This window comes from Labrus mixtus, chromosome 15 (assembly GCF_963584025.1).
Source record: "Labrus mixtus chromosome 15, fLabMix1.1, whole genome shotgun sequence".
In the NCBI taxonomy this organism is placed as follows: Eukaryota; Metazoa; Chordata; class Actinopteri; order Labriformes; family Labridae; genus Labrus; species Labrus mixtus.
Genome location: NC_083626.1, coordinates 11,173,036 through 11,187,182, shown reverse-complemented (window position 1 = coordinate 11,187,182; position 14,147 = coordinate 11,173,036). Strand labels below are relative to the sequence as shown.

The window sequence follows — 14,147 nt, the reverse complement described above, 5'->3', positions numbered from 1 at the left end:
TGTGGTGGTCTGACAGATGTGGTGGTCTGACAGATGTGTAGATTGTAGCTGCTGTGGTGGTCTGACAGCTGTGGTGGTCTGACAGATGTGTAGATTGTAGCTGCTGTGGTCTGACAGATGTGTAGATTGTATCTGCTGTGGTGGTCTGACAGATGTGTAGATTGTAGCTGCTGTGGTGGTCTGACAGATGTGTAGATTGTGGTTGCTGTGGTGGTCTCACCCGCACTGGACCGTCAGTGTGCCTGCTGTATTGGACTCGTGTAATCTGGTGTAATATGTTTATAAGGTCACCTTAAAGTAGATTTAACAAGTGAGAAAAAGGATGGATCAAGTTCTATCAGAGAATAAATTGTTATTCCAAGATTAGAAGACAAACCATTTAATGATGCGTTTAAACTGAAATGAGAATGTGGATCAAAGAGAGCAAAAAACAACAACAAAACTTTAAACTATCAGTCGACTATAAGAGAAATCTGATGAATCAGGCTGGAAATCCTTAGTCGGGGACAGGCCTAGTGTGTCTGTGTGTTTGTGTGTGTGTGTCATTATGGCTGTCAGAAGGCTGTCAAGCCCCACACACACTCTTACAAACAGTCAGGTTAGGTGGCGTGGCTTGTGATGTCATAACCTGGCGTGCAGGTTGACGATCACTCCGTCCTCAGGTAGGTCTTTGATTGGCAGGTCGCTCAGGTCTCCTCCTCCTGCTCCGATGTCGGTGCTGTCACAGCTGCTGTGAGGAGACTGAGGAGGAGGCGTGTACAGCACACTGGCCAACAGGAAGAACATCATCCCCAACACCTGTGGACAGGTGACAAGTAGGAGCCAGCTAAGAGGTCAACAGCAGCTCAAAGAATGATAATAAAAATCATACTATCAGTGTGTATTATTACTATTGTGACCTTATAGATGATGCCTGCGATCAGTGTGTATCGGCTCATGGCTGAGTTGTGGTACAGGTAACAGGAGCCCTGCTCTCCACACTGATCCTGCCACAGCAAACAGGACAGATCGATGACAGAGCCGAACGCTATCGGTCCAGGAATACCTCCTGAACAAACAGAGACAGGACAGGTCATTATATCTTTAATACTTTTAGATACCACTTGTTTTCAAACAATTAAAAAAGGCCAATTATCTTGTTTGAAATTGAGTATATGCTGCTGGGGATCAGCACCCCAAGACCACCGCCTTCGCCTGCAGTTCACAATCCTCCCGACCCCAATGCCCATTCTGTTGGTGGTGGGTACACAGAGTGTACACAAAGTCCATGTTGTTTCATCGGGTTGAACCCGATTGGGCCCCATGGTATATTCATCGAAGTTTAGTTTATTGTAAGTGTGGTTCAGTCCAGGGGGTCAATGACCGGCCCTTTTTTCAGTTGGAGGTGGATGTTAGAGCATGTTGTGGAAACTGTAACATTGAGTGTTGACATTCAGTGACAGAGGTGTTGTCGTTGAGTATTCCTACTTTGGCGGTGTGTTCTGCATATTTGAAGTATGTTGTGACGGGTCAGGGATGAAACAGTCATTTGTGTTTGGGGCTCTGGTGATCTTGATGATAGTTGGAGGGACGCAAGCGCCAAGTTGATTATGAGTGCAATTCCGATAACTTTGTAGAGATCCAGCATCAGTGACATTAGACAGACGGTAGAAAGAAAACTTGGTATGCAAATATTCCAATCAAACACTTATACAGGCAGGACCAAAGAGACAGAAGGGCGAGGATGTGACGGCGCCATGGAAGACTGACTCGGTGTCGTCACAGCAGAGCGGTATCAAAGAGGTCTTTATTTCTTTGATTTCTATTCAAATAATATCTTAGTTTATAATTCTGGTCTTGACCCTAAGTAAAGAATCTGTGTTAAACCAGGAAAAATAAGACAGGGACCTACCAAATGTGCGAACCACGATCCACTGTATGCCCAATCCAAAGGACCTCTGACTGTCTGGAACGCACCTGTACAGAGCAGACAGGTGAGACACACAGATGAGACAGTAATAGTCTATATATACTGATGGGAGTGACAGAGAACCTTTCCAGACTCCTCGTGTATCCAGTGGTCACGATAAAGATGAATACTTTCTTTACGTGTTGTTTTTGTGTACAGCCAAAAAAAAAGATATTCACACGTCCCTCTCAGAGTAGGGGTTTGAGTATGTGTGAAATTTAAAAGTTTAGACTTTTGCAGCCCCTTCCTTGAACAAGTGAAACAGTAAGCTGATGAATCTGGAGACAGACATTTTTCAATAAGAGGACACGGAAACCTGACTGAGGTTAATATTCACCACGTCAGAGGTGAGGCCACCAACGACCGTCCAATCACACAACAGTTTGAATACCACCTCAGAGAGCGATCACAGTACTGCAGTCAGGAGGCAGACGGTGAATGTTTGAATCATCACTCACCGGAGTGTTTCTCTACCTGGTGGACTCACCTGAGTGTGGCGGTCAGAGCGGGTATACTGCTGAGGAAGGTGAAGAGGATGAGGATGAAGAAGAGGAAGAGAAACGCCGGCATGTGGTGACACGAGCTGCTACACTTTCCTGCCAGAGCGAAACCTTTGTCTGCCTGAGACACATTACTGACAACACAGGTACATCCAGAGTACACCTGGAGACAGAAAGAGAGAGAGATGTAAACGTATGTTTCCCATTCCAATAAATTTATTAGAAATGTATTTTTTTTCTATTGAATGTGCACGTAAGCTTCACCAATGTGTGTCAGGTGTGGGCATGTTCACCTGTCTGCCTGATGGGTGCTGGGTGTGGTTGATTAAGCTGCAGCCGGCGTGACAAGGGGAGTAATACATGACTCCATCAGCTCCACACACAGGGTTATACACCTCCCTGACACACCTGCAGTCAGAGTTACAGGCCACGGACAGAGACTGCTGCAGGGAGGAGCTGCTGACAGGGGAAAGGAGGGGGAGGAGGGGGAGGGGAGGGGGGTGAACTTTAAAACATCACTCTGTAACTCCTCCTCCTTCAGTCGTCTCTAAGTCGATCTAATAGAACAATAACCTCCAACAGGGAGAGTCTCTCTCGTGTCCACAGAGCGCCCCGCTCGCCTGTTTTCAGCACTATGTAACTTTGTCAGCGGGTCGAGGTCATCTGGTGAGAAGTGCGTACCTCTTTATGGCGCTAGCTCACACAGCAGCAGATACAAAGCAGTTAGCCCGTCTCTGTACTGTTTGATACAAAGAAATCAATAAATCTATCTGACACCAAAAAGTCGTCTCTCTCCTCGTCCATGTTCAAGTTAGCTTCATAAGTTTGAATCTTACAAACCAATCTCAGCTAGCATGTTATAAATGAGCCTCTTCAATGGAGACATTCATTCCTAACCCTCTTCAAAACCAGGATCAGTTCTTATCCTGGTTTCTGAATCAGGATCTGATGTGCACATGCACAAACACAGAAACAGGTTACGTAAAGAGCCGGATCAAATGGAGGATACTCAGGTCCATGCGAACACACTGACCAGTCTAAAATGTTAAAAACATTTGATCTGTGATTTCAGGAGAATCGTCTCCAGCATCGGGTCAGATCTGAGTCCTGAGTGTGACGACACATTGAACACTTAATGAGTGTTTGTACGGCCTGAAAGACAAAGCTAGTGTAGAGGAGGCAGACATAAGGACAAAAGAAGAATCAGACCCTCCCTGTTTATTATATGAACTCCAACAAACACTGACCTGTTTATACTGCTGGGCTGGTCCTGGTCCTGGTCCTGGTCATGCAGGTGTTGAGACAGATGTTCTGACCTGTAGGGGGCGGTCACTCCGGCCATGGGAAGGTTGGGGCAGTGGATGAGGAAGATGAAGTTGGCGAGCAGGCTAACGGTCGCACACATCAGGCAGAATCGGATGATTCCTCGACAGCGCAGGTTCAACTTCTTGACAATGTACCCCCCCAGGAAGGTGCCCCCACCTCCTGCTGGGACCACCATGTATCCTGGTGGGGTGGCGGCGGGGGGCGTGGGGGGGGTTAAAGACATTAATTGGGGACAAATCTGTCTTCAAACTAAAATGTATAAAAACAAGACGATATGAGGATGAAGATTAAAGCCGGCATGGAGACTCAAGATCTTCCCTGAGAAATGGATCTTCTGGAGAAAGGAGCAACCTGGACGTGGGTCGGCTTATCTGCAGTAAAACTCTGATTTCAAAGGTTTAACAGCAGATGATCTTTTTGTTTAGTCCCAGATGAAGACGTAAAACATGTGGCATTAGAGACGAGTCTCTCTGTTTCTTTTGTCTCCGGTTTTTACTCGATGGGAAACAACTAGACGAGTATGAACAAAATGATCTGCACATTAAAGACCACATTGTTTCTACAAAGTCAAATAAAAAATAAATATCTAATGCATTCAACATCTCCTGAGAAAATAAATCTTTGTGTGTTTGCTCACCGAACCAGGTCGCCGCCTCTGAGGCGCTCAGACTGAACTGAGACTCCAGAAACTTTGGACCAAACGTGGACACGCCAGCGATAAGGGTCGCCTCAGTCGCTCCAGAAAGACACAAGAAGAGGAAGGTTGGATTCTTCAGGAGGAGGAGTACAGACCTGCAGAGACGAGGGGGGGGGGGGTTGCTTAGTCACTCCTGATAAACATGTCACGTTACATGTGTTTGGATTATATCCTCGCTCTGTAATCCCACACACTGATCTCACACTGATGACATCACAGCAGACACAGATGTGATAGGAGGAAACTAAGTTGTGATAAGTTAGGTTCAGACTGTTTACAGCAGCATTACTGTGTCAGTCTGCAGTTACTCCTCCAAACAGGAGATGGCAGCGTAGTCTCTGTGATCAGAAACTGACCATACAGGTGAATGTAGTTCAGACAGGAAGTGATGTCAGAATGAGTTATTCTGTTGATGATCAGAGATATAAATACTGTCAGGTCTCTAACACGGGTCACTGACTTGGCAGCTTCAGGAAGATTGTTCTCCACCTGATGGTCTGACTACGCTCGCTGCTCTCTGCATCCTGCCCACCTGTGGGTGAGGCTTACCTGGGCATGTCTTTGACAGATTTTCCAAACTGAGGGTCAGAGGCTGTGGTGTGACTGCCGTCCTTCAGCTGGTGGGCTTCAGAGACCCTCGACGACACCAACTCCTGAGAGCCTGTAGGGGGATATTCAGAAAATATATATATGTGTGTAATCCAGGACAGCTGTGTCATACAGGACAGCTGTGTCATACAGGACAGCTGTGTCATACAGGACAGGTGTGTCAAGTGTTACCTGGCAGCTGGCGGGGGAAACCCAGGATTGGGAACGCAATCAGCAGAGCTGCTGCTCCTCCAGCCAGGAACCCGACCCACCAGGCCCCAACCCAGAGAGGGTTCTCTGGAGTCATATCAGTCCTGACACACAGAAAAAAACGCACACACACACACGCACACACACACACACGCACGCACACGCACACACACACACACATTCATGTTTATTTATTATAAATATGATTAAAACACAGTTTGTGTTTAAAGATGTGAAAAAGTTGTGTAGGATCAGTGTAAGAAACTGTACCTGCACCTGCACCTGCACCTGCAACTGCACCTGCACCTGCACCTGCACCTGCAACTGCAACTGCACCTGTACCTGTACCTGTACCTGCACCTGCAACTGCAACTGCACCTGCACCTGCACCTGCAACTGCAACTGCAACTGCACCTGTACCTGTACCTGCAACTGCACCTGCACCTGCACCTTTATCTGTACCTGCACCTGCACCTGCACCTGTATTATCATCAAGTCTTATTATAAATTAGGGGTTAGGGGTTGCGCTCAGACTCACGTCACTCTGATCTCTGTGTAAATGTTCAGGAAGTAACCTCCCAGCAGGTAACCTGCTGCTGGACCCAAGATGGCCGCCGTGTAGAAGATACCTGAGAGGAGAGAGAACACACACACACACACACACACACATCAGGGTGTGTTCCATCTAGTCCCTGTCCCGAAGATTAAAAGTGTCCATTGCTCACACCCACTATCTGTTGTCATAGTAACCGCCTTTCCGTGAGGTTACCCTAACCCTAACCCTTTTAAAACATTTAAAAACATATGGAACTGTAGCCCTGTTCAGACCGCCGTTTCAAGCCGTGTGTGTGTGCGTGTTTTAATCAGGTTGTTCCTGTGGAGGAGGAACTCTAAAGTCACTCTGACCCCGTATAAATAAAGACTCACCGATGTAAACGGGGGCGTAGTTGGACTTGACGTTCTCGTCCAGGAATGTGACTCCAAGCGTGTAGAGCGGTGTGGCCCCCATCCCGTGCAGAAACTGACCCAGCATGAACACAAAGCGGTAGCTGGAAAGCCCCGTCCCCTTCTCGTCCTGGCACGGTGTGGAGCGATTGGCGTAGCAGAGTCCCGAGTGCTCCGGAAGGCTGACCTGGTAGGGTGGCGTGGTGAAATGAGGTGTTGTGAACACCAGAGAGCCCAGCGCCATAATCAAAACCCCCCAACCCAGCCAGCGCGGTTTGTGGCCTGTCCCCCCAAAGTAGCTGACAAATGCAAGGCACAGGCAGGCGGCGATGTCATAGGAACTGGCGATGAGGCCGGCCTGGTAGCTGCGCAGGTCGAAGCGTCTCTCGATGGAGGTGATAACAGTATTGATAAAGCCGTTGATGATCATCCCCTGCAGGAAGGACGCCGCACAGAGGAACAGCAGCACCCAGTGGGGGGTGTTAAACACCTGCAGCGCCCGCGGGGTCAGCCCTCCCCACCCATACAGCTGTTCAGAGTCTGTCAGGTCGGGCCCCCGGGAGGGCTCTGCTCGGGTGCCACCCCTCCCCCCGTATAGCTGCCCAGGCAGGGTGGAGGCCCCCGTGAAGATGTGGGGCCGCAAGGCGCCATCGGGGCTGCAGGGGCTTCTGGGACCAGAGTCCACCGGGCTACTAGTCTGAGAGTCGGGGGGGCTGGAGTCCAGAGACCGGCTCCCCCTAAGAGGACCGTCCTGGAGGTCCAACAGCTCCTGCTTCGAACTAAAAGAGGCGTCGGCGTTCAGCAGGACGGGCATCTCCACAGGGAGAGGAGTGGGTTAACAGACACAGGGGGGTGGGGGGCTGAAGGAGAAGGGGGGACTGACAGGGAAGGGGGGTTTGAGGGTAGAAGGGGGGCTGAAAGAGGGGGAGGTGATGGGGAGGGTGACTGGAGGAAAGGGATGGGAGGAGTAGGGGGGAACTGCAGGGACAGTGACAAGTTTAAAACAGAGATCAGGATTCACTTTTCATTCCCCTCAGTCCTCAGGTGATCCAGGTTACCTGTTCAGACCTGGACTCATTTCCTGAGGAGAAACACAGAGAGGACAGAAATCAACAATTAATAAACATGTGAGAAACAACAACACGCCCCGACTATTTATGTAAATGAAACATTTTGTTCCTCCGTGTTGAACTCGTTTTGCTCGTGGTTGAGGAATCTAACATTTTGCTGTCATCAGATTTATTCCAGAAGGCGTTTGGTCATTTGTTGCTGACCACCCGTTTTAAAGAAACACAGTGTTATTTTAACTGAGGATAATCCGGCCTCAGGTGTGTTTTCAGGTAAACTGATGACAGACACACATGTTCCAGATCAGCCCTATGCTGCACAGCAGCCTCTACCATCAGTGTGTGAATGGATGAGTTACTACTGATGGACTCTTTACTCAGCAGCCTCTACCATCAGCATGTGCATGTGTATGAATGGATGAGTTAATACTGATGGACTCTTTACTCAGCAGCCTCTACCATCAGTGTGTGAATGCGTATGAATGGATGAGTTAATACTGATGGACTCTTTACTCAGCAGCCTCTACCATCAGCATGTGCATGTGTATGAATGGATGAGTTAATACTGATGGATTCTTTACTCAGCAGCCTCTACCATCAGTGTGTGAATGTGTAGGTGTGACCTGCTGTGTATTTGTCTCTCTCTCTCTCTCTCTCCAGGTAACCCCGGATGCAGCCTCATTTAGATTAAATTGTCCAGGAGACCAAGGAGGCCTTAAAACTCAACACAAAAGGCCGGGGTACATCAACTACCCAGCACCCCAAGTTATTTTAGCAATAGACACAAATACACAGAAAGTTATTTGTTTGTGTTTATGAACACACAGACAACAAGCGACAACACAGGGAGAAGCTCTCACTACCTCTGAAGGTGAGATAATGAGTCAGCACAGAGTTTATAGAAGCTCCCCACACCTGGCTTTAATCAAGGCCAATCAGCCACAAACACACCTGACTCTCCACTTAGGTGATTCATTTACCAACCCCAGTGAGAAGCCAGAGAGTGTGTCCTTACAATAACAGTCAGTTTGTAGAAGACGTCTGTAAGGATGAACTGTTCCTGTGACAGAGTGATAGATAATAATGTACTACTGTTATGATTTATTATTAATATTGTTGAGTCGTTTGTTTGTTAGAATGATAAATATTGATCTTGTGGCGTAGCTCACAGTGTGAAGTGTGTGCGTGACCTGAGCATCAACAGTCTGTGTGTGCGTGTAGGTTATTATCATGTGACAGGAAACAGACCACAGGACTACAGAGACAGAGTTACAGGAAGTTAATAACATACAATAACCACACACACACTCTGCAGCCTGTCTGATTACGTGTCCTCGTTTATCTTCAAACACAGATAGTCTGATATCCAGAGCTGAGCCTTAAGCACATCTACTTGTGATTGTGTGTGTGATTGTGTGTGTGATTGCGTGTGTGTGTCCTAATGCGTGTATGTTATTGCGTGTGTATAACGCAGCAGCCCTTTGCAATAGAGATGATGAAGAGCAGACTGTGCAGCTAACACGTTGCTGATCGCACCGACATGATGAGGAAGACACCACGATGAAGAGCAGCAGCAGCAGCATTCACACCCAGCAGACACACACACACACACACACACACACACACACACACACACACACACACACACACACACACACACACACACACACACACACACACACACACACACACACACAGATGGATTTACCTTGACACACCTTCTTCACTCCTCCTCATCTTCACATCATGCTCCGTCTGTTTCCAGGTCAGAAATGTTGCTCAGTTCAGATGCAGGTAGAGAGTGTGCGCTGCTCTCTCTCTGTGTATGGAGAGTGATCAGTGCCACTAATAGAGAGACACCATGAACGATACAGTCTCATCCTGTATGTATCATTGCACCGACCTGCACGTACATAACTGATATTTAATTTCAAGTTATTCTGTTACTTTATTTTGGGTTTATTTGCACACTTGCTTTGGCAATGCAAACATATATTTATATATGTTTAATTAAATTGAATTTATTTGAATAAAATATATAAATAAGCTTTCATAATAAAGAAGACAGAATAAATAAATAAATAATAATAATAAACAAATATTGTATTTTATCAAATTGATGTTTATTAGATGTATATCTGGAGGGCAGCATGAAGGTCCTTAAAGCACACTGCCAAGATAAATAAATAACAGGTGTATTTACAGCATATATGTGGCATTGATCACCCTCATAGGTGAGAGTGTGTAGGGGGTATTTCTGTACAAAGGTGTTAAACTGTTTGAACAGTAATCACTGGGAGTTTCCCAGACTAAGATCTACAGAGTCCAACCTGATTGACATTACCTATCGTCGACTGATCGTCATGTCTTTTTTTTGCCCATTCATTTATCCATAAATATTATTCGAACATAACAGATAAACCACAAAATGTAACTCTTATTCTTCTAAACTTGGAGTTACAATTTATTCTGTGATAGGACTTGATCATTTTTGTCCCTCATTAAGACCTTATAACAATAAGGCCCACACGCCCCTCATTCAGAGCCTGTGTGTGGCAATAAAAAACCCTCATAAAGAGATTCTGTGTATGGCATTAAACACCCCTCATACAGGTATGCTGTGGCGCTATCAGTTGAGGACCAATCACAGCTCAGCAGAGAAACTGAAGCTGCAGAAACAGACAGTTCACCCTGCGACTGAAGAGACGCTCAGTGGTGAAAACATGACCGTAATAAATAGAAATTTTAAATGTGATTAAATTTAAGGATTAAAACATGTTTACTGAAAATGATTTGTTTATCTGTTCAGTCAGATCTATAGTAAATTAAATATGTGACAAACTGTGTCTGATATAAATATAATAAAGACAGAGAAACAAACATTATATTTTGTATGTTTTTACCTTCAATTCATGTATTTAATTGTGCACTGACTGTTTCTCACCACTAGAGGGAGACATCATATCTCTGTTGTTAATTCTGTCACTTTTTATTTTTCTATAGGAGAGTACAAATAAACTCCCTCACCTCTCAGTGCGGGACTCTAGAGGGCGCTCTCTTCATGTTTTAGTCCGCTCTCACCTCTCAGTGCGGGACTCTAGAGGGCGCTCTCTTCATGTTTTATTCCGCTCTCACCTCTGAGTGCAGGACACTAGAGGGCGCTCTCTTCATGTTTTTGTCCGCTCTCACCTCTCAGTGCGGGACACTAGAGGGCGCGCTCTTCATGTTTTAGTCCGCTCTCACCTCTCAGTGCGGGACACTAGAGGGCGCTCTCTTCATGTTTTAGTCCGCTCTCACCTCTCAGTGCGGGACTCTAGAGGGCGCTCTCTTCATGTTTTAGTCCGCTCTCACCTCTCAGTGCGGGACACTAGAGGGCGCTCTCTTCATGTTTTAGTCCGCTCTCACCTCTCAGTGCGGGACACTAGAGGGCGCTCTCTTCATGTTTTAGTCCGCTCTCACCTCTCAGTGCGGGACACTAGAGGGCGCTCTCTTCATGTTTTAGTCCGCTCTCACCTCTCAGTGCGGGACTCTAGAGGGCGCTCTCTTCTTGTTTTAGTCCGCTCTCAACTCTCAGTGCGGGACACTAGAGGGCGCTCTCTTCATGTTTTAGTCCGCTCTCACCTCTCAGTGCGGGACTCTAGAGGGCGCTCTCTTCATGTTTTAGTCCGCTCTCACCTGTCAGTGCGGGACTCTAGAGGGCGCTCTCTTCATGTTTTAGTCCGCTCTCACCTCTCAGTGCGGGACTCTAGAGGGCGCTCTCTTCATGTTTTAGTCCGCTCTCACCTCTCAGTGCGGGACACTAGAGGGCGCTCTCTTCATGTTTTAGTCCGCTCTCACCTGTCAGTGCGGGACTCTAGAGGGCGCTCTCTTCATGTTTTAGTCCGCTCTCACCTCTCAGTGCGGGACACTAGAGGGCGCTCTCTTCATGTTTTAGTCCGCTCTCACCTCTCAGTGCGGGACACTAGAGGGCGCTCTCTTCATGTTTTAGTCCGCTCTCACCTGTCAGTGCGGGACACTAGAGGGCGCTCTCTTCATGTTTTAGTCCGCGCTCACCTCTCAGTGCGGGACACTAGAGGGCGCTCTCTTCATGTTTTAGTCCGCTCTCACCTGTCAGTGCGGGACTCTAGAGGGCGCTCTCTTCATGTTTAACAGAAGTCACAACAACAGTTGATGAACTTTATTGTTTATTTTATTTGAATGTTTTATTTCACACATTTACATTCAAATTATTTGGAAATAAAAACAGAGATTAAAAGCTGAAAAACTGGTTAAACAAAAACTGATCTGATTGGTTCTCAGGACTCTCCTCGCTGTGTGTGTGTGTCCTCCTGTGTGTGTATGTGTGTGTGTGTGTGTGTGTGTGTGTGTGTGTGTGTGTGTGTCCTCTGTGTGATCAATGCACAGCTACAGCTGGTTGAAGGGGACCAAATCCAGTGATCAGTTGATCTGGTTCCATTTTACCAGCTTCAGCAAAGCATTTAAGGGGCGGAGCCTTTCCAACAGGTGACAAGGGGGAGAAGAAATCAAAGAACCTGAAAGAAAGAGAGTAAGAGGAGGTCAGCTACCAGGGGGGGGGGGGGGGGATGCATCAGAGTCCTCCATAGGACTCTGATGTAGATGTAGTTGAAGAGAGAAGAACATCCTGGAGAACAGGAAACACGCAGCAGCAGGTTCATTAGAGCACGGAGAGTGGGTTACCCTATGACCTATGACCCCACTGAGCATGCTCAGCAACCATCACCTGCTGTTCATGGCCCTTTCCGAATAGCCACAGTTCAGTATGCAGTACTTTTCAGTAGGGAGTTTCAGTAGACTGAACTTTCGTGGTCATTCAGTATGCATTTTTTGTGTCCACCTCAGTATACTGAACATTTCAGTATGGATACTAACTTCCTGGTTTTATGCAGTACGGATCGGATGCGTGCTTTCAGGAAATTAATTGTATTTTACCACCCACAATGCAGTGCGAAATTAAACGTAAATCGTCACGTCACGTCCGCCTCCAAATCAAAACAAACGAGCGTGGATTAATTGAAACAATTTTTAATCTAGAGTTAAAGTCCCGACTGAAATCGCTACTTTTAATTAACAGAAAATATAACAAATGTCTGCATTATTATAAAACCTTTCCCCCTCTATTTAAATAATGATTTCACTATTTAAATGCATCTTTATTGGTTTATTTTATATTCTGTATATTACTGTCTTTCATTTGTACTTTCCTTTATGTACTGTATGTTATTTAGTTATTTAATCTGCCTTTTACTTGATTTACATTGTGATATTTTTATTTTTTTTACCTGACTGTATATGCGCATTAAACAGGTGGATGCGGCCGGTTCGGGAAATGTAAATGACACCACTTCCTTACTGAATGAATCAGACAAAGTAGAAACAAATATCTGCCTACTGTGTGCACCTAATGAATAGTAGGTACTAACAGTATGCAGCACGGATAGTAGGTACTGCCTACTGCCTACTGACAGATTGAGTAGGTACTTGGCAATTCGGATACAGCCCGTGTGTGTCTGACAGACTCTGCAATGTGGGTGGAGCTTAAACCTCTGAGAGCATCACTTCCTGTCTCTATTAAACTAAAGTCTGTGTTCTCACCTGCAGCTCATCCTACACCTGTGAACCCAAACCACTGAGTGTATCAGTCTGACGTTCTATAACCCTGACCCCCCCCCCCCCCCCCCCCCTTGGGGTCTGTGAAGGAGTGTACAAACAAACGTCCATCAGCAGGCTGACGTTCGGCCTCTCGTCTCAGGGTTAACATGCTGATGCTGCTGCAGTCCACTGCAGACACCCCCCTCTCCCCCCTCCTCCCCCCTCCTCTCCCCTCTCCCCTCTCCTCCCCCCCTCCTCTCCCCTCTCCCCCTCCCCTCTCCTCCCTCCCCTCTCCTCCCCCCTCCCCCCTCTCCCCTCTCCTCCCCTCTCTCCCCTCTTCCCCCTCCCCTCTCCCCCCTCCTCCTGCATTCAGACGTGAGCAGCTGACTCAGCAGTATCGCAGCTCCTGATTGGCTGATCAGAGAGCAGACAGGAGTGTAAGAGGAGCTGCTGAAGATAAACACGTCTGTCGCTTCCTGACCTTCCAGTGCATGTTTGTGTGTGTGTGTGTGTGTGTGTGTGTGTGTGTGTGTGTGTGTGTGTGTGTGTGGATCAGGTGTCATGCTGAGGCCGTCGTTCTGTACAGAGGAACACCGAGGCCTGCTGATGGTTTAAACTCCTCCAGCATTCACCTGTGTGTGTTCTCCATTACTAGGTGTGTGTGTGTGTGTGTGTGTGTGTGTGTGTGTGTGTCATTGGTTTTGCTTATTGCAGTTTGCTTATCTTTCACCTTTTAATCTAACGGCCATATCCCTAAGATGATCAGTATATTGATTTATTTAAATATTTAAACACACACACACATACACACACACACATACAACTAGACAGAATCAATGCTGAGGTAATTTGTTTCAATCAATTAAGCAGACATCTGCTTCAATTAGACAGAACACTGTGTGTGTGTGTGTGTGTGTGTGTGTGTGTGTGTGTTGGGGTGTGTGTGTGTGTGTGTGTGTTTGTGTGTGTGTGTTTGTGTATATGTGTATGTGTGTATGACTCACTCATTCTCTGTCATTATGTTTCTTACTCCTCACTTTTTATTAACGTGTAAAACACACGGCGCACGGGCAGAATCCGTTTTTGGAAGAAGGGGAACATTTAAAAAAATCAAAAAAACCTCTGTATAATTAGCAACATGAAAGAGTAATGTGATGTTATTATTATCACACACAGGCTGTCAGGCTGGTTACAGATACAAAGTCAGTGACAGTTAGAGGACTACCAGGCTCATATTTAATGTTGTTTAACTGAGT

The 14,147-nt window shown here is 46.6% G+C and overlaps 1 protein-coding gene across 2 annotated transcripts; it reads right to left on the bottom strand.

The window, feature by feature from the left end:
- Positions 1-363: 363 nt before the first annotated feature.
- slco4a1 (solute carrier organic anion transporter family, member 4A1) lies at positions 364-7,616 on the bottom strand. Of its 2 annotated transcripts, none has more exons than XM_061056875.1 (11): positions 6,197-7,616; positions 5,808-5,898; positions 5,252-5,373; positions 5,021-5,132; positions 4,412-4,566; positions 3,696-3,954; positions 2,742-2,907; positions 2,436-2,611; positions 1,892-1,956; positions 900-1,048; positions 364-798 (listed from the first exon to the last, which is right to left on the bottom strand). In XM_061056875.1, the coding sequence occupies exons 1-11, from the start codon at positions 7,026-7,028 to the stop codon at positions 622-624; spliced, it is 2,304 nt and encodes a 767-aa protein (XP_060912858.1). In that variant the 5' UTR covers positions 7,029-7,616; the 3' UTR covers positions 364-621. The 2 variants fall into 2 exon arrangements, with proteins under 2 accessions (XP_060912858.1, XP_060912859.1); XM_061056876.1 differs by having other exon boundaries at positions 2,742-2,904.
- Positions 7,617-14,147: the final 6,531 nt, after the last annotated feature.